The sequence below is a fragment of the Oryx dammah genome, unplaced genomic scaffold (genome assembly GCF_014754425.2).
Source record: "Oryx dammah isolate SB20612 unplaced genomic scaffold, SCBI_Odam_1.1 HiC_scaffold_26, whole genome shotgun sequence".
NCBI lineage: Eukaryota > Metazoa > Chordata > Mammalia > Artiodactyla > Bovidae > Oryx > Oryx dammah.
Window position 1 is genome coordinate 44,881,282 of NW_024070210.1, and position 22,837 is coordinate 44,904,118.

The window sequence follows — 22,837 nt, forward strand, 5'->3', positions numbered from 1 at the left end:
AAATATTTCATGTTAATCTTAATTACAGTCTCTACCAATATAAATTAGACTGCCAGGAACTCATAAACCAACATTATTTAAACCAAAATTTAAGACTATAATAGTCAAATTCTTTCTGAATATCATAGTAGCTGAAATATAAAGGGATCAACTTCAGAAAATATACCAAAAAACAATGTAACACTTAAATGAGACAAAAACGGCAAATAAAATCAATAGATACTAGGTAGACATTTATTTTTTGTGTATTTTACAAGTTTAATTTTGGAAGGGCTACTTGACAAATTTCAGCATTAACTGCCAACTCTATAGACATGTTCAACAAAAAAAGGCATTTACTTTTGGCCCTTTTAATATAGGCAAGTGTCCTACTGCATCACAAATAAGAGATGCTGTAAAAGATCTGAGGACATATTAAATCAATCGGATTTTTCTTTCAAATGCTGTTTAGTTGATAAATAACATAACACAAACATAATGGTGTGACCCATCAGTGATTTCCAGAATAAAACCCATAGGCCTACCTACTTTAAAAGGCAGGAACTAGTGAAAGTTATTAAAATCAGCATTTTTATCCTTAGATTATCAATCCCAGAATGAAACTTCTTTGATCCCAGTTTTACAAGGTGTGGTGTGGTGTGTCAGGAGGAGAAGGGATAAGGTGGGAGAAGGGACATGGGGGAAGGCTGGCAGTGCATGCTGAATTGCAGAATTAGGACAGTGGCTCAAAACTGTCACTTCCAGATAAGGATAGTGTTTTAGAAAATTCAAAATGGGTCTACAGTTGCGGTATATTGGGGAGAATATCAAAGGACTGATAATTTAGCAAACCTAAATATCATTTACTGAATGCCATCGGGGGCTTAAGAGATAGGCAGGGATGGGAACGGGGGAGAAGTGAAGGAAAATGAGGTGGAAAAGGAAAATGAAAAATGAAGAAATGCGTCTGAATGTTGGGGAAATGTGGAAAGGCCACCAGAGAAACTCTTTGTTGCCACTCAGACATGCCCTTCCTACAGGATACCTGCCCATGAATCACCAGAGTTTGGGGCACAATTCAAGTAGCGTTCACATTTCAGTGTTGATGAGACTTCACTAATTTGGACTGAGAAAGAATACCTGTCTGATTTAGTAAAAAGTATCAATAAACATTTAGAGGTATAGTTCTGTTACATCAAATAAAACAAGGAAAAAATTCCAAGCGAAGTAAGAACAAATACAGGCCTTGATGAACAGTTAAAATGTTTTTTTTTAGGTGAGCAGCACAAGAATATTGAGTAACTTGTAAAGAGACTGCAAACATGCTCCTTCCAGTTCATCAAAACAATCCAACAATTCTTACTATCCCAACATGCCAATAACTAGAATTGTTTTACTCAGATATAGTCTTTAAAAATGAAATGTTTCTAAGAACTGTACTATCAAATAGGAGCTACTGGACATGAAACAGGTAATTTATTTTAGCTGGTTTTCATGAAGTATTTTTCTCCAACTTGTTTATGCCAACATACATTTACAATAAGGACAATGATTTAAATTGGCCATTTCTCAAACCACAATTCTGAAACCATAACAATGTTTGATGAAGCCCATCTTATTAAAAAATCTTCACTCAAGAAATGGTGAAACAGCCTGCAACTATACCTTCAATAAACTGAGCTAAGAAGCAGAACAGAAATATAAAAATGTATAACCTCTATCCCAAGCACCAATAATGGACACTAAATAATTACTTAAACCTACAAGTCCTACATGACTGGTCTCTCCTGATGGAAAATCCTGAGATTTCAATCATTGTGGCTTTACAGAAGGCAGGCTGGTTTAATGAGGAAACTTACTTTTAATAAAAAGACAATATTTTATTTTGGGCACTTATTCAGTATTTCACAGATCCTCAACAAGTTTTGAGGTAGGTTAATACTAGTATTTATTTTACAAACTAAAACTCAGGCAGAGATTACATCACTTATTGCAAACCATAGCAGGAGTCCTACTATAACCAAGAACAATATGGTTTTTCAGATTAATCTGATGTGTGTGAATTTAACAGTGACAGCTTCCAAGTAGTCATTAAAAACAAAACCCAAACCCCACCAGATATTACAGAAATTCTACTTTGGGTACTTTGTAATTCGTAAATCAATCCTATAATGATTATACATGCTTTTGAATAACCTACTTACTCTCATTACAAATCTATTTATGTATAACTAATCCTTATAATTGAAGAAGGAAACGGCAACGCACTCCAGTACTCTTGCCTGGAAAATCCTATGGACAGAGGAGACTGACAGGCTATAGTCCATGGGGTCGCAAGAGTTGGACACAACTTAGCGACTAAAACTAAAACCACCAATCCTTATAGTAACAAGTTAGCACATTATTGATTTTGTTGTTCTGTTCTTTTGGGGTGGGTGGAGCAGGAAGATAGTCAGCAAGCTTTCCTCAGAGTGCTAGGCAGCCTTTAGGTGCAGGTGCTATACTCAACACACCATCTATGGTGATTTGGGATCAAAGGAAAGCAAGTATCTAATGAAGCCAAGATCCAGAAAAGATGCCTGGACTCAAAAGAGGTGGAGGCGCTGCACAAGTCAAAGGAGAAAAAAGCACTATCATCTCAGGCTACAGATCCTCTGCATCATGCTACAACATCACAACTTACGGGAAGAGCTCTTAAAAGACCAGTCGATTTGTCCCAGCAGTCTGTTCATTAAAGTTCTTACTAACTAGACAAACCACACATACAATTGAATTTACATTTTATTAAAATGACATCTATAGAAGCAAAATATCTAAATACATATTATCTGTTCCACCTATCATGTAAATTGCTCTAACTGTCACAAGTCTTAGCTTATTATTATTACTTAAAATTCAGCTCATCCTGATTAGATTCCTGGGCCAATCTTCTCAAATAATTGTTTTATTATAAATTTCCTTCTATTTAAACAATTGTCAGTTAGTAATAATACAGGATTAAGAGTGGTTAATTAACAACTGAGAAATTATAAGGAAAATGTAATTATTGGGTTAGAAAATACAGCATTCAGCAGAGCAAATTTCAAGAGTGAACATACAGACACTTATGTTTCTGAACAGGCTGAATCGCACAGCCCAACACAATGTGAGTCAAAGAAGCGGAAAAAAAGGAGGGAGGGGCCACAAGAGGCAAAGTATTTTATTCTAGTGTCCCCTAAATTGACTGTGGAAGTAAAAAGTTTCTACATTAAAAAAGTTTATATAAATTATATGAATAGTAATTTTCATAAAAGTTAAAATGAAACGTTCTGCATAGGACAAAAGATATGCCTAAGCAACATACCATATTTGCACAAGGCCACTGAATGTCATGGGTACTACTAACAAATGAAAAAGCTTAAGTCTATGGCAGACTGAGCAAAGATTTCAGTTTGGTATTCTATAACCCCAAGACTATTAACTACTCTTACTATACAAAAGCTCTAATGACATACAGAGTTTTTTGTAGGAACTCTTGTGCTTCTGGTTGGCACATATCTACTCTTTAATATGTGGAAGTAATACAGACAGTTGTGAGAGGCTGTGCAAAACTACTGTATTTACAAAAATGGCACAAAAGTGAATTCAACAGTCGATGCACATGCACACTTCATTCACATCTTCAATGACAAAAGGTATTCTGAACACTATAGAACTGAACAAGAACACTAGCTTCAACAGCAGCTGTTAAGCAATAGAGTCACATAAGTTACACCAGAATGGGCAAATATTGCCCAAGTAAAATTCTATTGTTAAAGCTGAAACAGATTTAAGGCCATTCACGTTCAAGCACAGGATACAAATCTTTTGGAGCCCCATTTATTTGTGTTTGAAATATGTGACCTTTCTTCTAACTTGTGGTCTTAAACTTCCGTTTTACAAAACCCAAAAGGAAAATCCAGAAGAAACCAACAGTAGAGGTTATATCAAATAAGAATAACATACAAAGCTATAATTAAGATGAATTAAAGAAAGCCAACATTAAAACTGCAAAACTTGTTAGTTACTTGTTGGATCCAGCCCTACACTAGAAGTTAGGTAATATATACAATTATTTTCAAGTAGATTACTTTATGTTGCTCTAACATGTTCTTTTCATCAGTGCACTGTTAAACTAATCAAAAACTCTACACATGTATATTCCCTTAAAATAGCAGCACACACTACCGCTACCTGCAAAGCCATCACTCTCAAATGACATAGGGAGTAAAAGGAAATAAAAAGCAGAGGAGTAACATATTAAGGAGGAATAATGGGAATTAGAAGATTCATGCAGTTCAGCTCTTTTTAATCAGCCAGCCAGTTTGCTAGCAACAAGAGATGGTTTCCGTTGAGGAAGGTCCTGTGGAGTGGGAATGTGGTCACCAGTGACCTCTGTCTTATCCGGGGTTGCAGTAGGAAGTTGCTTGTTCTTCATTTTTGCTTTAGCCATGTTGTAATCCCCAGAATCAAAATATTTTTGCTACAAGGGAAAAAAAGAAGAATTCAGACTAGAGTTTAAAAAGTTTTTATGCAATTACACTCATTTAAGATATAAATGTGACTCTATACTGTCAATATAAAATAAGCCTAAAGTTTAGAAAAAAGCAAACATCAATTACGTGAAATAGTTATGTCTCTACAGTGAATTTTATCTCAAGTCAATAAGTGAGAAGTCAGGCAAGAATACCTTCTTCAGGCTTACTTACATCATTCTAGTTCCAGGATGGAACCCTCAAGATTAACACCAACTTCCAAATCAATCTATTGGGAGTGAATAGCCCTGGACTTTAGAGTGGGAGGCAAGCCTTTCATTCACTAATGTTAACACCTAGGTTAAATTCCTATTTAAATGATTTTGGGGAAAAACACCCATACTCACTAACTTGTATTTGGGATGTGCCACCCACCTTCAATCAAGCTTACAATTATGAAAACTATTCATAGATGCTGGTACTCTGTCAACTAAGATGAACTTTTCTGTAAGGATTTAAACCATTTATTTGAATTAAAGCAGTTCACTAAAATTAAAGGTTCAAATATAAATGCTAGGGTAATAGAAGAAATAAACTGAATAGAAATTATCACTTAAAATACACAACCCTATTCTATACCACCATTTTTCACCTAAGCCACTTAAGTGTAACAATCACTCTTTTTAGTTGGAGAGATGAATAGGTAAACAGCATAACCTTTTATCACTGAAATAGAAATTCTGGAGCTAAAGATCAACCTTAATATAGATCATCTACATAAACTGGTCTGTTCCAAAGTAAAAACAGGTGAATTTGCCAGGTTCCTACTTTTCACCTATCATGTTTAGCCTGCCTTTACTGAATGCCTGCTATACTACACAAGGCACTATGTGAATCATGAAAAGAGATACAAAAATGGACAACAGCGACCTAAATCCACTATTATACTGTCTTAAATACTCAAGATGCTGTGGTTACTCAGAGCCCACAGCATACGCAAGAAGAATAATCCAGATATGAGATGAGGACCTGGACAAAGGGGGAAGGGGGGGAAATATAAATACTCTTTTTGAGATTTCAGAGATAACTCGGGTGGTAAATGGAGGAAACAGGAAATCACAGCTTAGTTTAAGGTTGTTCAGTGGCCTAAAAAAAGGTCTCATCAGCTGCCTTCCTCCAGAGACCATTCTTTTATAAGCACCTAACGTTAGGCCAAGAGACAAAGAGTAGGAAACTTGGACCAGGAAGATTTGCTGCAGCTTCATTTCTGTATGTTTTAAAATGAGTGTAGTGTGGGGGGAGGGGTAAATTGTGAGATTGGGACTGATAATAGTATATACATTTCTATAGAAGAGAGAACTAACAAATAAGAACCTGCTGTATAGCACAAGGCACTTCACTTAATACTCTGTAATGGCCTAAATGGGAAAAGAATCTAAAAAAAAACAAAAAGAAAAGTGGATATAGCTATATGTGTAATTCACTTTGCGGTACACATGAAACTAACACAGCATTATAAATCAACAATACTCCAATAAAAATCAAAAATATAATAAAATGAATGCAGTGAAAAAAAAAAACAAAACAGAATCCCAGAATTTCTGATGTACTATATATTACATTAGTGAGCTACTTCTTAAGTTTAGTAGCTTCTAAAAGAGAAAGCAGCCTGCCAAAATTTTTAGAGTCAAAAGCACAAAATGAGAAACTTAACACACAGTGCAAATTTTAGGCAGATTTTCTCCAGTGTAGTAAAGTCAGTTTCTAATAATAGCTATTCTAGGTGGCTCAGATGGTAAACCGTCTGTCTACAATGCGGGCGACCCAGGTTCAATCCCTGGGTCAGGAGGATCCCTGGAGAAGGAAATGGCAGCCCACTCCAGTACTACTGCCTGGAAAATCCCATGGATGGTGCAGCGTGGTAGGCTACAGTCCATGGGGTCGCAAAGAGTTGGACACGACTGAGCGACTCCACTTCTACTTATAGTAACCAAAGATTCATCATAAGAGGCTCTAACTTAACTGATTAGGCTACTTTGTTTGAGATAAAGGAATTAAATTTATGTAGTATGGCTAGAAAAAAACTAAAATCAATCAAAGTTTTTCACGTGGGAAAAGAAACAGTTCAAGATGGCAACATCACGTCTTTAACAATTTTTAAATTTTGCTTTTAAGTGGGAAAAAAAAAACCCAACATATTCCGTATCATCTTACTTTTTAAGAGCCTTCTCCCACTCCCAATTTAAGGGCCATACTTACAACCGTATTTATAACTGCACTGGCACGAATGGATCACCTAAGTGACAGTGTTTAACTTTAAGGTCATGTTTCTTAAAACTGCATCCTCAGTTTTGGGGGACCTCATAAACTCCACAAACATAAAAAACATGGGACAGACTGCTGCTTGATATCCCTCACATCTCATATTGTTTACAGCCTAAAAATAGGTATCTGACTAACACGGAGTACGTAAAACAGAAAGAAACTTAATATAAATGATATGCAACTGACCTTCTCAAATGAGTGAGAAACTGGTTAAAGATACTAAGACAATCTGCAAGTTTGCCATTACAACAGAAGAAAACTAAAATCATGTGACCAGATATTTTGTGAAAACTAAAAATCTTTTAACATAGTAAGAAATGATATAGTTGAATATAAGATCTGACTTCTCTAAAAGTGCTCATTCACTGACATTTTGGTAAAATACAAAATTTTTCAAGAGCTCCCATCTCAAATTCTACATAATTATTTCTTGATTTAAGTGGCATTTTCTTACTGACAATTATTTACATCTATAACACCAACTCCAAGATACAATGTATATAAATTCTAACTTGAAAATACTTAAAAGACATAATGGTTGAAGCTAGAGAAAAATGACAAAGACAACAGCCTGACTGTTGGAAGAAAGCCTGTTGGTATAAGCTGTGCTGAAAATTAGCAAAGGAAAATAAAGCTTCCTAAACACTAATAATCAGTTAAACCCTAAATTCAAATAGTAATTTAACAATCAAAGATTATTATATAATTCATATTAAAACCACATCTGGTGGTATCATTTCAAAATGAGACTTGGCACAAATACATTTTACATAGAATGTAGAACATGCCTCCCATTCTGCTTTTTTCTATGTATCCCCTATATTATAGTCTTTATAATTATACTTTTTAAAATTACAGTTACTAATACAAAGAAATAATTGTTCTAATTTACATTTCATTGATTTTTATCCTGTATAAACACTTTTTTCTGTGTTTTAATAACAATACTTCCTCTGTTAAAATCCTTTATCTAGGGCATCTTAATGTTTTTCTTGTATATTTGAAAAACTATTTTATGTGTTACAAATACGATCATTTTTGTAATGATTTTCCCGTCAAATTACTTTTCACAGAACAAGGATTTTATTTTTAAATTGTTTATAATTCTTCCTTGTCATCCTATTTTTCAAAGCTGTGAATGGCATTCTTTCACGCTATATAAAAATGCCACTCTATATTGTGCCACTTTTAAAATTTTCTTTTCTTAGAAAGACAATTAGTGTGTGGTATTACTTATATGTAGAATTAAAATCATCAGACTCAGAAAACAGAGTAGAACAGTGGTTGCCAGTGGATGAATGGTAGGGGAAATGGGGAAATTTAACTGTTAATGGGTGCAAACTTTTAATTATAACATGAGGAAGTTCCAGGGATCTAAAAAACGGACAACATGGTTCACTCCAGTTAACAATATTGGATTACATACTTGAGAGCAGAGCTTTAATGTTCTCACTGTAACAAGAAGAAAATGGTAATTATGTGAGGTAAAAGACGTGTTAGTTAACCTCACTATGTTAAGTATTTCATGGTATGTACATGTATCAAATTATCACACTACACCGTTAACTTACATAATGTTACATATCAATTATAACTCAATAAAGCCAGAAAAAATATTCTCTTGCAATTTGATTTGAGAAAATAATCCACATATAGCTAGAGTCAACATGTAAGTGCACACACACACATCTGGTAGCAAGGTACAGAGGTATAAATACAGGCACCCATTTCACAGCCTCTTTCAGCCCAGAGTTCACAGGGTGTAAAAAAGCTGAAGATTTCCATATGAGCACTTACCCCTTTCTGCAATCGTTTCCTTAAAAAATCGGAACCTCCAGGCTTTTGTCCCAGATGAGGATACCTTGCTTTTAATTTTGCTTCTTCAGCTTTCTCTGGACTAGTCACTTTATCTTCCATTTCCTGAAATAATTTAAATAAATTACTTCTGTATTACAATTCAGTTATTTTAGATAATTCCACCTTTTAAATATCTGGATTCTGACTTTTGTTGTCGAATGCCAAATAACGCAGCATCTGACTAAGAAACCAAGCACAGAGGCTTTAAAAATCTGCCTTGTTTTTCAAATGATCCATGTGATAGTTCTATTATAGCTGTGATGCACCCCACACACTGGATAAAAATACCAAGATAGCTCAGCTCTGAAGTCTTGCTTGCCATTACTTTCCGGTCATGTATAATACATTTATAGTTATTCACCTTCTATGGAATGCAGTAGCTCTCTGCCCATATTTAGAGAACTACCTTAATAATGTTAAAATTAAAAAAATCTTTTTGACCTCCTATTTATTCAAAATCATGTATAATTGGAAGCTCTGAGATTCTTTAGTAGAAATTAACAGCAGCTTACTTATCTGATACATTTTCCTTGAATAACTCAATGCATAAGACCCTGTTATTTTTAAAGGAGAGAAACACCTCAGATTCTATTGCCTAATTTCTCCCCATATTTAATGGCAAGCACTGTTCATGCCAAAGAGCCTATTCTTTAATGTATTGAAAATATGTTTTCTGTTCAAGGACTATCAATATTTTAAAGACTATTCACTTTTAACACTAGTAGAGATATAGCCTTCTTTCTTCCCAAGAATGATACATTTGTTTTTTGTTTTTGGCCATGCCACAAAGCATGTGGGACCTTAGTTCCCCACCAGGAATAGAACCCTCGACCCCTGCGGTGGAACCATGAAGTCTTAACCACTGGACTGTTGGGGCAATCCCCTGAAATGGTATTTTACAGGAAAGCAGTGTTTACCACTTCATGGCAAGTAGTGCAGAAGAAAGAATGAACAAAAATAGCGCTGCCTACATAGGGGAGGCTGGGCAATGGCAAGGCACACTTTCTAGCTAATGGACTCACTTCTGCCCACCAGCTCAGCAAAATCACACACCTCTGTATATCTTGATTCTTCCAGGCTATTTATGAAGTAGAAAAGCTATCCATAAATATGCCAAGCCTACTGATCTTATAAAGCAGCAAGTAATCATATTACTCTAGGAACTGAAGAAACAACTTCATGTAATTTTTGCATATGTCTTCCTTAAAAGTATATTCATGTATGTTTTATAATCAACTTTATAGATGGTCAGTATTTTTTTTCACCTGCGACAACTTCCTCATGCACTGTTACCTCTTCTCATTTTTAGTCTTAAGAGGATTTTGAGAGTACAGCTGCTGCTGTCAAATGTATCCTTTCTCTGGGGCTTCTTTTTGTATGTTTCCTTCTGTTTCAAGTGTTCTACTCCCTTGAAGCTGCCACTTCATGCATCTACATGTTCCGATTTTCACTCCTTTTACAGAGGTCACATCACTCATGTACTTGATGTATGTGTGCCCAGCCGGAGACTCAAAATAGTGTCAGCGATTCTGCCAGTCATTCTATTCAAAAAGGGTAGCTCAAGTGTGAGATGTGTGATGTAAACCTGCTATTCCTATGAGAGTCTCAATCCCAGAGTATGTCTCTTTCTGAGGTAAGCATATCAACATACTGTTTATCATTTTAGTGTTTCAAAACTCAGCCCATACAAAAGGAGTCAACTACCTCAGCTGGCAATCAGCTGAAGAACCAGCTCAACCATCTGTTCAAACACTAGACAAAAAAGTGACTATCACTTGACCTGAAAATTGACGTGGGGCTATCTTCATTGTGATCATGACTCTACCAGTATTATTTAAGGGTGATTTAAGAAAGCCTTCTTCAGCGATCAATGCAAAGAAATTGAGGAAAACAACAGAATGGGAAAGACTAGAGATCTCTTCAAGAAAATTAGAGATACCAAGGGAACATTTCATGCAAAGATGGACACAATAAAGGACAGAAATGGTATGGACCTAACAGAAGCAGAAGATATTAAGAAGAGGTGGCAAGAATACACAGAAGAACTGTACAAAAAAGATCTTCAGGACCCGGATAATCATGATGGTGTGATCACTCATCTAGAGCCAGACACCCTGGAATGTGAAGTCAAGTGGGCCTTAGAACGCATCACTACGAACAAAGCTAGTGGAAGTGATGGCATTCCAGTTGAGCTATTTCAAATCCTGAAAGAGGATGCTGTGAAAGTGCTGCACTCAGTATGCCAGCAAATTGGGAAAACTCAGCAGTGGCCACGGGACTGGAAAAGGTCAGTTTTCATTCCAATCCCAAAGAAAGGCAATGCCAAACAATGTTCAAACTACCACACAATTGCACTCATCTCACATGCTAGTAAAATATGTTCAAATTCTCCAAGCCAGGCTTCAGCAATATGTGAACCGTGAACTTCCTGATGTTCAAGCTGGTTTTAGAAAAGGCAGAGGAACCAGACATCAAATTGCCAACATCCGCTGGATCATGAAAAAAGCAAGAGAGTTCCAGAAAAACATCTATTTCTGCTTTATTGACTATGCCAAAGCCTTTGACTGTGCGGATCACAATAAACTGTGGAAAATTCTGAGAGAGATGGGAATACCAGACCACCTGACCTGCCTCTTGAGAAATCTGTATGCAGGTCAGGAAGCAACAGTTAGAACTGGACATGGAACAACAGACTGATTCCAAATCGGAAAAGGACTACGTCAAGGCTGTATATTGTCACCCTGCTTATTTAACTAATATGCAGAGTACATCATGAGAAATGCTGCACTGGAAGAAACACAAGCTGGAATCAAGATTGCCGGGAGAAATATCAATAACCTCAGCTATGCAGATGACACCACCCTTATGGCAGAAAGTGAAGAGGAACTAAAAAGCCTCTTGATGAAAGTGAAAGAGGAGAGTGAAAAAGTTGGCTTAAAGCTCAGCATTCAAAAAACGAAGATCACGGCATCTGGTCCCATCACTTCATGGCAAATAGATGGGGAAACAGTGGAAACAGTATCGGACTTTATTTTTGGGGGCTCCAAAATCACTGCAGGTGGTGACTGTAGCCATGAAATTAAAAGACGCTTACTCCTTGGAAGAAAAGTTATGACCAACCTAGATAGCATATTCAAAAGCAGAGACATTACTTTGCCGACTAAGGTCCGTCTAGTCAAGGCTATGGTTCTTCCAGTAGTTATGTATGGATGTGAGAGTTGGACCATGAAGAAGGCTGAGCGCCGAAGAATTGATGCTTTTGAACTGTGGTGTTGGAGAAGACTCTTGAGAGTCCCTTGGACTGCAAGGAGATCCAACCAGTCCATTCTGAAGGAGATCAGCCCTGGGATTTCTTTGGAAGGAATGATGCTAAAGCTGAAACTCCAGTACTTTGGCCACCTCATGAGAAGAGTTGGCTCACTGGAAAAGACTCTGATGCTGGGAGGGATTGGGGGCAGGAGGAAAAGGGGACGACAGAGGATGAGATGGCTGGATGGCATCACCGACTCGATGGATATGAGTCTGAGTGAACTCCGGGAGTTGGTGATGCACAGGGAGGCCTGGTGTGCTGCGATTCATGGGGTCGCAGAGTCGGAAACGACCGAGCGACTGAACTGAACTGAACTTAGTTATATGGATTTTTGCCTTATCATTAGATAAGCTAGAGACATTAATTAAGTATAACAGAGTAGTCACCACTTCGCTATTATGGCCCCAAGGTATTCACAGTGGTTAATTTAGAAGTGGACTTGGGAGGGACCTACTCTAGGGGTCCACTGTACAATGGTGTTTTAGATAGGCTGAAGCTAAATTTGTAAACTGGTTGAAAAGGACTCTAACCTGATTACAGCCCGACCACCTTCAAATTAAAGGATGTTAACAGAATCCTACATTTCCACTAAAACCATCCAGCTTTCTTGGGCCTGGGAAATGAGAGCTCTCCACTTCTTTATCAGTTCTCTGTATCTAAGAAATATTCTTTAACTTTCCCTAGTTTCCAGTGTTTATTCAGGTTTCCCCATTTTATACACATGGGAAAAAAGTTGTACACAATATGCCATTTTATCTGGCCATCTCTTATTTTAATAAGAATACATTTATGCATATACTTATATATAATATCCAATTAAATGAAACAGCTCAATTAAGTTGAAACAGTTTACTATTGAAAAATACTTTGGGCAAAATAGCACCTACAGCTCAAAATATTTAGATTTACAATAAATCTGTAATGTGTCCTAGAAAAACAAAGCAATTCTTGAACATTCTTTCCCAACATACAGCACAATGGCAAGTGACTGCTAGCTGCAACTTTGTGGTTGGATTCAAAATTTCAGCTACATTTAATACCAAGAAGGTGCAAGATGTGACCAAAGTTACATTTTTAAAATGTAGTCAATACCAATCAAAACATCTACAATACTTTTAAAGGATCATACAGAAACATTCTTAAACCTCTGGCAGATGTAGACAGTTTCAGGGCTTATTAATAAGCAAGTTCAAATGCTTGGATGTTCACCAATGTTTTGACATAGGTCCAGACTTGCTTGTGGAGAATTAATAACACATCTGGTAGTGGACTGTATCCATGGACACTGAGCCCACACTTACCCTTCTCTAAACACTCTTCTGAATCACGACAGAAGCCTGATAGCACATTTCCCAGACTGAATTCCTTAAAGAGTCTGTCAGTGGCACCTATATCAGATTAAAAGGCATTTTCTTCCTGGTGATGCCACACACATGCAGACCTCAGCAGCTCCTGTGTGTTTTACAGAAGGGCATTAAGCTCACGATCAGGGGCTATGGTAGCCGCTACATGAGATGGGGGCTCAAGGACACTGGGTTCAGAACAGTGCTCACTCTCTCAGGGTCTTCCTCACTTCTGGAAACATCATTTTCCCTCTTTTGCAACTCTAACCTTGTAACCTAATCCCCTAAACCATATCCCTTTCTGTTTGATATACCCTCAGTGATTTCTGTTCTCCAGAGGAGGACACCAACTGATAAAAAATCAGGTAAAATGAACAATTTATTGAAATATCTCCTACAAAGTATTTGCATAATATAAAAGACAGGAAATAATGCAAAGTATAGAAGAACCGGACATGGAACAACAGACTGGTTCTAAATAGGAAAAGGAGTACGTCAAGGCCGTACATTGTCACCCTGCTTATTTAACTAATATGCAGAGTACATCATGAGAAACGCTGGGCTGGAAGAAGCACAAGCTGGAATCAAGATTGCTGGGAGAAATATCAATAACCTCAGATATGCAGATGACACCACCCTTATGGCAGAAAGTGAAGAGGAACTAAAGAGCCTCTTGATGAAAGTGAAAGAGGAGAGTGAAAAAGTTGGCTTAAAGCTCAACATTCAGAAATCGAAGATCATGGCATCTGGTCCCATCACTTCATGGCAAATAGATGGGGAAACAGTGGAAACAGTGTCAGACTTTATTTTGGGGGGCTCCAAAATCACTGCATGGTGCCTGTAGCCATGAAATTAAAAGACGCTTACTCCTTGGAAGAAAAGTTATGACCAATCTAGACAGCATATTAAAAAACAGAGACATTACTTTGCCAACAAAGGTCCATCTACTCAAGGCTATGGTTTTTCCAGTGGTCATGTATGGATGTGAGAGTTGGACTGTGAAGAAAGTTGAGCGCCGAAGAATTGATGCTTTTGAACTGTGGTGTTGGAGAAGACTCTTGAGAGTCCCTTGGACTGCAAGGAGATCCAACCAGTCCGTTCTAAAGGAGATCGGTCCTGGGTGTTCTTTGGAAGGAATGATGCTGAACCTGAAACTCCAGTACTTTGGCCACCTCAGGCGAAGAGTTGGCTCACTGGAAAAGACTCTGATGCTGGGAGGGATTGGGGGCAGGAGGAAAAGGGGACGACAGAGGATGAGATGGCTGGATGGCATCACTGACTCGATGGACGTGAGTCTGAGTGAACTCCGGGAGTTGGTGATGGTCAGGGAAGCCTGGTGCGCTGCGATTCATGGGGTCGTAAAGAGTCAGAGACGACTGAGCGACTGAACTGAACTGAACTAAACTGACAGAAGTACGTATGTAAATTGCCAATTATACCAAGTATGTATGGTAAACTGCCAAGTAAAATAAAGGTAATAAAACTGTTGTATAACTTTTGCTAGAACTATTACCAAAAAAAAAAAAAAAAGTCACTTTGCCTCCAGGATGGTCATGGCAGGATTGTGGGTGACAGGGGTGGACATAGGGCTAACGAGGAGAAGTGACCTGATAGCCTACTCCAGAAGTCTGACTTTGATTCCTATAAAACCCCATCAACATCTGGAGCCTGGAGATGTCTGATGTGAATACTTCATTTCACAGTGATTTAAAATAAAAAAGCTGTAACAAATTAAAAGAGTTGGGGCAATTTATCCTTACAATCATATTAAAAAACACAAAAGACACAAAATTTGGTGTGATTGCATTTCTAGACATCCTTCAAAGGAATTCTTGAGCATTTATTCCAGCTAGAATGAAAATACATCCTTCAAAAATTTTGAGACAAACAAGGAAATAGCAAAGAAACTGGTATATATGCATATATAATGAGTCAGTTTTCTAATTTTCTCTAGCTTTATTGAGAAATAATCAACAGATTCATTTTTCTGATTTTAAGATCTTAATATGTGAGGCTAAAAAAGGACAGAGTAAAAATATATATGTTTTTAAAGTATTCTGTTTGTGTCTCATTCAGAAAAAGATTTATGATACTAATTTTACAATTTGTTTAGTTAAGGATGTTTGATAAAATTTCAGGGGGAATAAATTTAACAACAGAACTAAAGTATAAAACCTCCAAATTAACAGTGGGGGTAAAATGGAAGAAGAAAATCAATCAATTGAAAAAAAGAGGGGAGAACAAGAAAGGAGAAAAAAGACCAAAAAGCTTTATTAGGGATACAGAGGATCTAATGTTCATGCCTCTAATTTCAAAAAAGCATCAAAATATATAAATCAGTCAGATGATAGGGAGCAAATGACAAGACTATCAGCATAGGAGATTTCAACACCTCTTCCTCATACAGACAGGTAAGAAAGACAAAGTAGTCAAGGTACAGACCACAATCTGACTACAATTCAGAAGTTAAGAGTCAATTATTTCAAAATTATTTCCCTGTCATTTGGAAACTAAAATACATTACTAAATAATTCATGGTTTAAAAAGGAATCATAGGAATAAAACAAATACTTGGAGCTCACTGATAATAAAAATTCTACACATACCAAAGTTGCAAAACACAAGTGTCTAAGGACTTAAAACTAAAACTCAATGAGCTAGGTCTAACTTAAGAAGTTAAGACAAAGAACAGAACCCAAAGAAAACAGGAGAAAATAAAAAACAGAAATTAATGAAATACAGATACAACAAAAAGAATCAACAGAGAGGAAATGACAAGCTTAACCAAGAATAAAGTATTCTTAAAAATTCAAATCTGGTTTCAAAACTTTACTCTCCAGGAAGCCTTTGTCCTTCACAGAAATTTTACTACTCTAAAGAAACATGCTAGAATGAGTGACTGCATTTAGCTAAGTAGTTTCTATATGCTGAGAATAGCTTTGGGGGGAGGGGCGGAAGAAGCATCATTAGAATTTTGAAACTTCCATTCTAACCTATGAACCAGGAAGGAGAAATCCAGGATATCGCAACAGATATATGCTTATGATGTACAAAAAACAAAAATTTAAGAACAATATTTTAAATGATAGATAGTCTCTTGACAAGTAACATATGGCCCCAAATAATCCTTGTTATACACTCTACAACTCGCACAGGGCCTAACGTTTACTAATGTGAGGCATTTACATTTTTGTGAACTATTCCATTGAAATACTTTAGCTATCCTTTCTATAAGTAGCAGGGACATAAGGCATAAACACACAAACATATGTATACACAAACATATGTTCAAATAACTAAGGATTAGTCTGTCATGGAGCTGACAGCAAGCTTGAATGATTACCACCACTCTTTGGCCCTGAGCAGAGAAGTTACACAGCAACATCAGCAAGTAAAAACCTGACCACTTTGAACAAATTCTCTATCTGCTCAACAGTATGTTCACTGACGCACTGATTAACAAAAGCCAACAAATCCTTTGGTATACTGTCAGGAAGGTACTAATACTCTTATTGACCTCTAAGGAAAAACTCTGTAGTTCTACCAAGTCCGTGCTGCTTGCCCAATGCCTGGCATTTAATGGATGCCCAATAAAAGTCTACTGAATGAACAAATACAATATATTCCAAATGGTTTTTAGAAGTTAAGAAACTTTTCAAAACTTTTCTGAGATTTACCTCTAGATTGCTAAGAATCAATGGCTGTACACAAACAAGAGTAGCAGGTTGTGCTCCTAACTGAATGTATCTTGAGCCTTTTGCTTACCGAAGGTACTGTCAAAAACAGTGTCAGAAAATGCCAATATTAACCAGTTTTTTAAAAACTTGGAAAATGGGAAAGCAATTTATATTCACTCTTTAGTGATGACATAATGAAATAATTTAAACAATATTTCTCTTCCTCTTTCACCACTCACAAAAGCACCACGCATGCCTTTCATTTTTTATTTTGGCCACACTGCTCGACATGCAGGATGATTCCTGGACCAGGGATTGAACCTGGGCCTCTACTGTGAAAGCTTGGAATCCTAACCACTAATCCACCAGGGAACTCCCTGGTTTTCTTTACAATTAACAATAATCTTTTTTTTTTGGCAGGTGGAATCTTAGTTCCCTAACTAGGGATCAAACCCATGCCCCCTGCATTGGAAGCAGGCAGTCTTAATCACTGGACTGCCAGGGAAGTCGACCAGCGTACCTTTTAACCTGTCAAAAATACCTGAGTTAGCCTTTTCTAAGACATCTTACTAACAACATGATGAACATTATAATAGAGACTGTTTTCTAGAGAATCTGCTACTAAGATCTTTTAAAAAATTAAAAGCCACGGTGTGTGTGCATGCTAAGTCACTCCAGTTGTCTCAGACTCTGTGCAAGCCTATTAACTGTAGCCTGCCAGGCTCCTCTGTCCATGGCACTCCTCCGGCAACAATACTGGAGTGGGTTGTCGTGCTCTGATCCTGTGGATCTTTCCAACCCAGGGATCAAACCCTCGTCTCTTAGGTCTGCTGCAGTGGCAGGTGGGTTCTTTACCACCACCAGAGCCACCTGGGAAGCACAACCAGCCACCACACACACACACACACACACGAAAAAATATATTTATAAACATTCCTCTACTTTCATTCAGATTTAACTGGGTCTAAGGTTTTTCATATTACCATGGTCTAGCCTCTCTTTTATCTAACTGCAGTACTAGCAGTGCCATTTGTACAGGCACAGTGCTTTGACAATGTGTTCAACCGGAAAGTGTAGAGAAAAATTCATTTAACCAACATTTTCAGAACAATGCCAGATGCTATGCTAGGGGCCATGGGAGGAAAGATAAATAAAGGAGGGGCCCAAGCTTAAGATGCTCACTACAGAATTACGTGTTTTAAATCTCCACATCCCCCTTCTTACCCCCAGAATCAGACTGCATGCCTGTCTCAGCTTAATGCTACTCAAAGTGGATGACTGATGGATCCATGAGGTCTCTGCTAGTAGGTTTTGTTTTCACGTCACTGATAAGCTAAAGAACAATATAAGCATATTCTAGGGTATCTGAATCGCCATCTTACATTTAAGCACCTCTGTGGTACTTCTTTGTCAGAGCTTTCATTTACTACTCCATTTGTCCAGAATAATGAAAAAAGAATAGAGTTAAATTTAAAATGTAAATGAGGTACCTACGATTACACAGCCTACTCTTACAAAAGGAGAAATGAGGGATTATATGGTCCAGGGGAGTGTTAACCTGCCAAACTCAAGAATCTCCTGCACTTTAACCACTGCTACCATATTCTCAATATATTAGAAATTCAGTTTCAGCAAAAAAACATGCCACACTGAATCAATAATTCAGATCAGATAGTGACTCCATGCCAGGCTCATCTCTTCATTTTAATTTTTCAGAGGCAACAGGCTAATATACGATAAAACTATAAAAATATTTTAGCTGACTTACTCTAGCTTTAATTGAAAGGTCAATTGGGTACACAGACAATAATCTAATTTTTTTTAGGTCATCTAACCATTCTTCCAAAGAGAAGAAACAGGTGATTTGGCCCACAGGAGCAGAGAAGTGACTCTGCACATTCTCCTCCTGTTTAGGGACGGGACCCATGCTACAGGCACTTAACATCTACAGCCAAACCTTAATTCAAGAAGGGACATTATTATATTACTAACTCACACTGGAGTTAGTGACAACAGCCCTAAAACCAAGGACCTGAATTAAAATTTTAATGTAGACACAATAAGAAAACATTCAGGATAGCCTTAATCTTGTTAAGAGACATAGTATTAGGCTGTCCCAAGTGAAAACATTTACAATGCAGAAACCAACACTCCACACTTTAAGAACATACTAGCAAATCTCATAAAAGAAAATTACATAGCACATTATTGTACATCAGCAGTTGAAACTGGGGTTGATTTAGTGTTTAAGACAAGACAGCAGGGATATGGCTTGACCATTTTATTTGGATTCCTAAATCCTAAAGAAATAATGAACAACATGATAAATGATTGCAATCTTTATAGATACATATATATACGATATATATACTTCTCTTTATTTTCCCCCAAGTTCAATTTTTATCAAAGTGTGAAAAATACCCAACAAACTTTTCATTGGACTATTCTCGAATAATGTAGTGACTTGGCCTATTATTTACACTGTCTCTTTTTTTCTCCAGTTACTTTACTAGTAATATCATAACAAAACCATCCAATTCAGGAAAAGTTAATATGGTAAAGAACATATGGAATGGGTTTAGAACACTAATCAAATTTCCAGCCTGATTAGGGACATGGCTGTAACCTTAAGCAGAAGTCCTTACAAAATCCAAGTATTAGACCAAATCCTATTTATGATAATGCCCTCTGATTCTCTAAATAATTACTGGAAGAAGCAAGCACCAGCCTACACAAATATAAAGCCTTTATGTTCGTAATTTGAATCACACAGATCCGTGGCACATTTCTCTACACCAGCAAGATATTACAAGTGAATTTACAAAATGTCCCCATGTTTCCACACAAAAAAAGGGATCAACTAAATTGGTTAAAAAGAAAAAAATAAATTCCAATTTTTAGTCATATGCTAATCCCACTGGCTCACATTTCTAAGCACACGTTGCGCCAAAGCACTAAGTTACCCAGCGCACTTAAGCCTCACAACAGTATCAAGCAAGGACTTACTATTATTTTACAGATGCAAGAGTTCAGCAACTGACCAAGGTTACATGGCCGACGATGACTGGATCTGAAATTTCAACCCTGGTCTAAGTCACCGCCCAAACAGGAGATACCGCCTTGGAAGTGAAGAGCACGCAGACAATACAAGTAGTTGAAGTTAGTTATTCCAGGGAAAAACAAAGGTTCCTAGGTCAGCAGCCCATGGGAAACCTTACGCTCCACTACAAGGTTCAAGGCTCTAATGAAAAGATGAGTGGTTAAGGAAAACCCCGAGATACCGAGGCGTTAAAAGGCACATTTCAAACCCGGAGAATACTCAATTCGGCACCAGGCCGGCGCTCACTACCCGAGCTCCTGCGGACCGCCGACCAGGGAGTGACGGGCCTGCCCAGGGAGGAGGGGCGGCACAGCCGCTCTGCACCGGCGCCGGGCTGGCTTCGGCCGCGCCCCTCGGCTCCAAGCAGGACCAGGCCGCCGCCAGGCCGGGTTCCGGCAGCGACGGCTCCCTGGCCCGCTACGCGCGCACACTCACCTTCTGCTCCTCCGCGGAGGCTGCCTCGGGGACTTCTGCAGACATACTGCTCCCTCTACGGACGAGAGGCCGAGAAGAGAAGCGATTACCGGGTGGCCGAGGCCGCCCGACCACCGCGCCGTCACAGGCCCGCCCGCTCCCGCCTCCCGCCAGCTCCCCGAGCGCCCGCCCGGGCCGCCTCCGCCCCCGAAAATGGCCGCCGCCTTATGACGACACGCAGGCCCGTCGCGCACGGCGGGCGGCCACCACTGCGGCCCGCCGCCGCCCCGCCGTTTTTCCCGCGCCGCGCCTTAGCCTACCTTACTCCGCTTCTCCAGTTCTGCGACGCCCAAGCACTTCCTTCTTGCCTTCAAAGGTCGCGGCTCGCGCCTAACCTCACATCCGTCTGCCTAATGCTTCCTGGGAACTGTAGTTTAAACGTGTAACCGCCTCTCCTCGCCCCGCCTGCCTATTCTGGTCCCTTCCTTTGGATCCAAGAACCTGTCTATTTTCACTTCCCCAGGCTCGCTGAATCCTGGATTCCTCCTACCTCATTGCGCCGTGCCCACAAAGAATTTCGGGCTCCCCAAAGCTCTGTGTTTCACAAGTCTTTCCCCATTCTGCCTTGCCTCAGTTCGGTTCAGTCGCTCAGTCCTTTCTGCCTCTTTGCAATCCCACGGACTGCAGCACGCCAGGCCTCCCTATCCATCTCCAACTCCTGGAGTTTACCCAAACTCATGTCCATCGAGTCGGTGATGCCATCCAACCATCTCATCCTCTGTGGCCCCCTTCTCCTCCCGCCTTCAATTCTTCCCAGTTTCAGGGTTTTTTCAAATGAGTCAGTTCTTTGCATCAAGTGGCCAAAGTATTGGAATTTCAGCTTCAACATCAATCCTTCCAATGCATATTCAGGACTAATTTCCTTTAGGATGGACTGGTTGGATCTCCTTGCAGGCCAAAGGACTCTCAAGAGTCTTCTCCAACACCACAGTTCAACAGCATCAATTCTTTGCTGCTCAGCTTTCTATAAGTCCAACTCTCACTTCCATACATGACTACTGGAAAAACCATAGCCTTGACTAGATGGACCTTTGTTAGCAAAGTAATGTCTCTGATTTTTAATATGCTGCCTAGGTTGGTCATAACTTTTCTTTCAAGGAGTAAGTGCCTTTTTATTTCATGGCTGCAGTCACCATCTGCAGTGATTTTGGAACCCCCCAAAATAAAGTTTCTCACTTCTTCCCATCTATTTGCCATGAAGTGATGGGACCAGATGCCATGATCTTAGTTTTCTGAATGTTGAGTTTCAACCAACTTTTTCACTCTCCTCATTCATTTTCATCAAGAGGCTCTTTAGTTTCTCTTCACTTTCTGCTCCAAGGGTGGTGTCATCTGCATATCTGAGGTTATTGATATTTCTCCCGGCAATCTTGAGTCCAGCTTGTGCTTCATCCAGCCCAGCGTTTCTCATGATGTACTCTGCATATAGGTTAAATAGGTAGGGTGATAATATACAGCCTTGATGTACTCCTTTCCCGATTTGGAACCAGTCTGTTCCATGTCTAGTTCTGACTATTGCTTCCTGACCTGCATACACATTTCTCAAGAGGCAGGTCAGCTGGCCTGGTATTTCCATCTCTTTAAGAATTTTCCAAAGTTTGTGGTGATCCATACAATCAAAGGCTTTGGCATAGTCAATAAAGCAGAAATAGATGTTTTTCTGGAACTCTCTTGCATTTTCCATAATCCAACGGATGTTGGCAATTTGATCTCTGCTTCCTCTGCCTTTTCTAAAACCAGCTTGAACATCTGGAAGTTCACGGTTCACATACTGTAGAAGCCTGGCTTGGAGAATTTTGAGTAGTACTTTGCTAGCGTGGGAGATGAGTGCAATTGTGTGGTAGTTTGAGCATTCTTTGGCATTGCCTTTCTTTCGGATTGGAATGAAAACTGAACTTTTCCATTGCTGAGTTTTCCAAATTTGCTGGCATATTGAGTGCAACACTTTCACAGCATTATCTTTCAGGATTTGAAATAGCTCTTGGAATACCATCACCTCCACTAGCTTTGTTCATAGTGATGCTTTCTAAGGCCCACTTGACTTCACATTCCAGAATGTCTGGCTCTAGGTGAGTGATCATACCATCGTGATTATCTGGATTATGAAGATCTTTTTTTGCATAGTTCTTCTGTGTATTCTTGCCACCTCTTCTTAATATCTTCTGCTTCTGTTGGGTCCATACCATTTCTGTCCATTATTGAGCCCCTCTTTGCCTGAAATGTTTCCATGATATGTCTAATTTTCTTGAAGAGATCTCTAGTCTTTCCCATTCTGTTGT

The 22,837-nt window shown here is 38.6% G+C and overlaps 1 protein-coding gene across 3 annotated transcripts; it reads right to left on the reverse strand.

Moving 5' to 3' along the window:
* Positions 1-212: 212 nt before the first annotated feature.
* ARPP19 (cAMP regulated phosphoprotein 19) lies at positions 213-20,906 on the reverse strand. 3 transcript variants are annotated; one of them, XM_040226544.1, is made up of 4 exons: positions 20,819-20,906; positions 20,520-20,574; positions 8,595-8,717; positions 213-4,480 (listed from the first exon to the last, which is right to left on the reverse strand). In XM_040226544.1, exons 2-4 carry the CDS (start codon positions 20,562-20,564, stop codon positions 4,310-4,312), a joined length of 339 nt encoding a protein of 112 aa, XP_040082478.1. In that variant the 5' UTR covers positions 20,565-20,574; positions 20,819-20,906; the 3' UTR covers positions 213-4,309. The 3 variants fall into 3 exon arrangements, with proteins under 3 accessions (XP_040082478.1, XP_040082479.1, XP_040082480.1); XM_040226545.1 differs by lacking the exons at positions 20,520-20,574; positions 20,819-20,906 and adding an exon at positions 19,991-20,317; XM_040226546.1 differs by lacking the exons at positions 20,520-20,574; positions 20,819-20,906 and adding an exon at positions 8,801-8,908.
* Between the last annotated feature and the right edge of the window lie 1,931 nt (positions 20,907-22,837).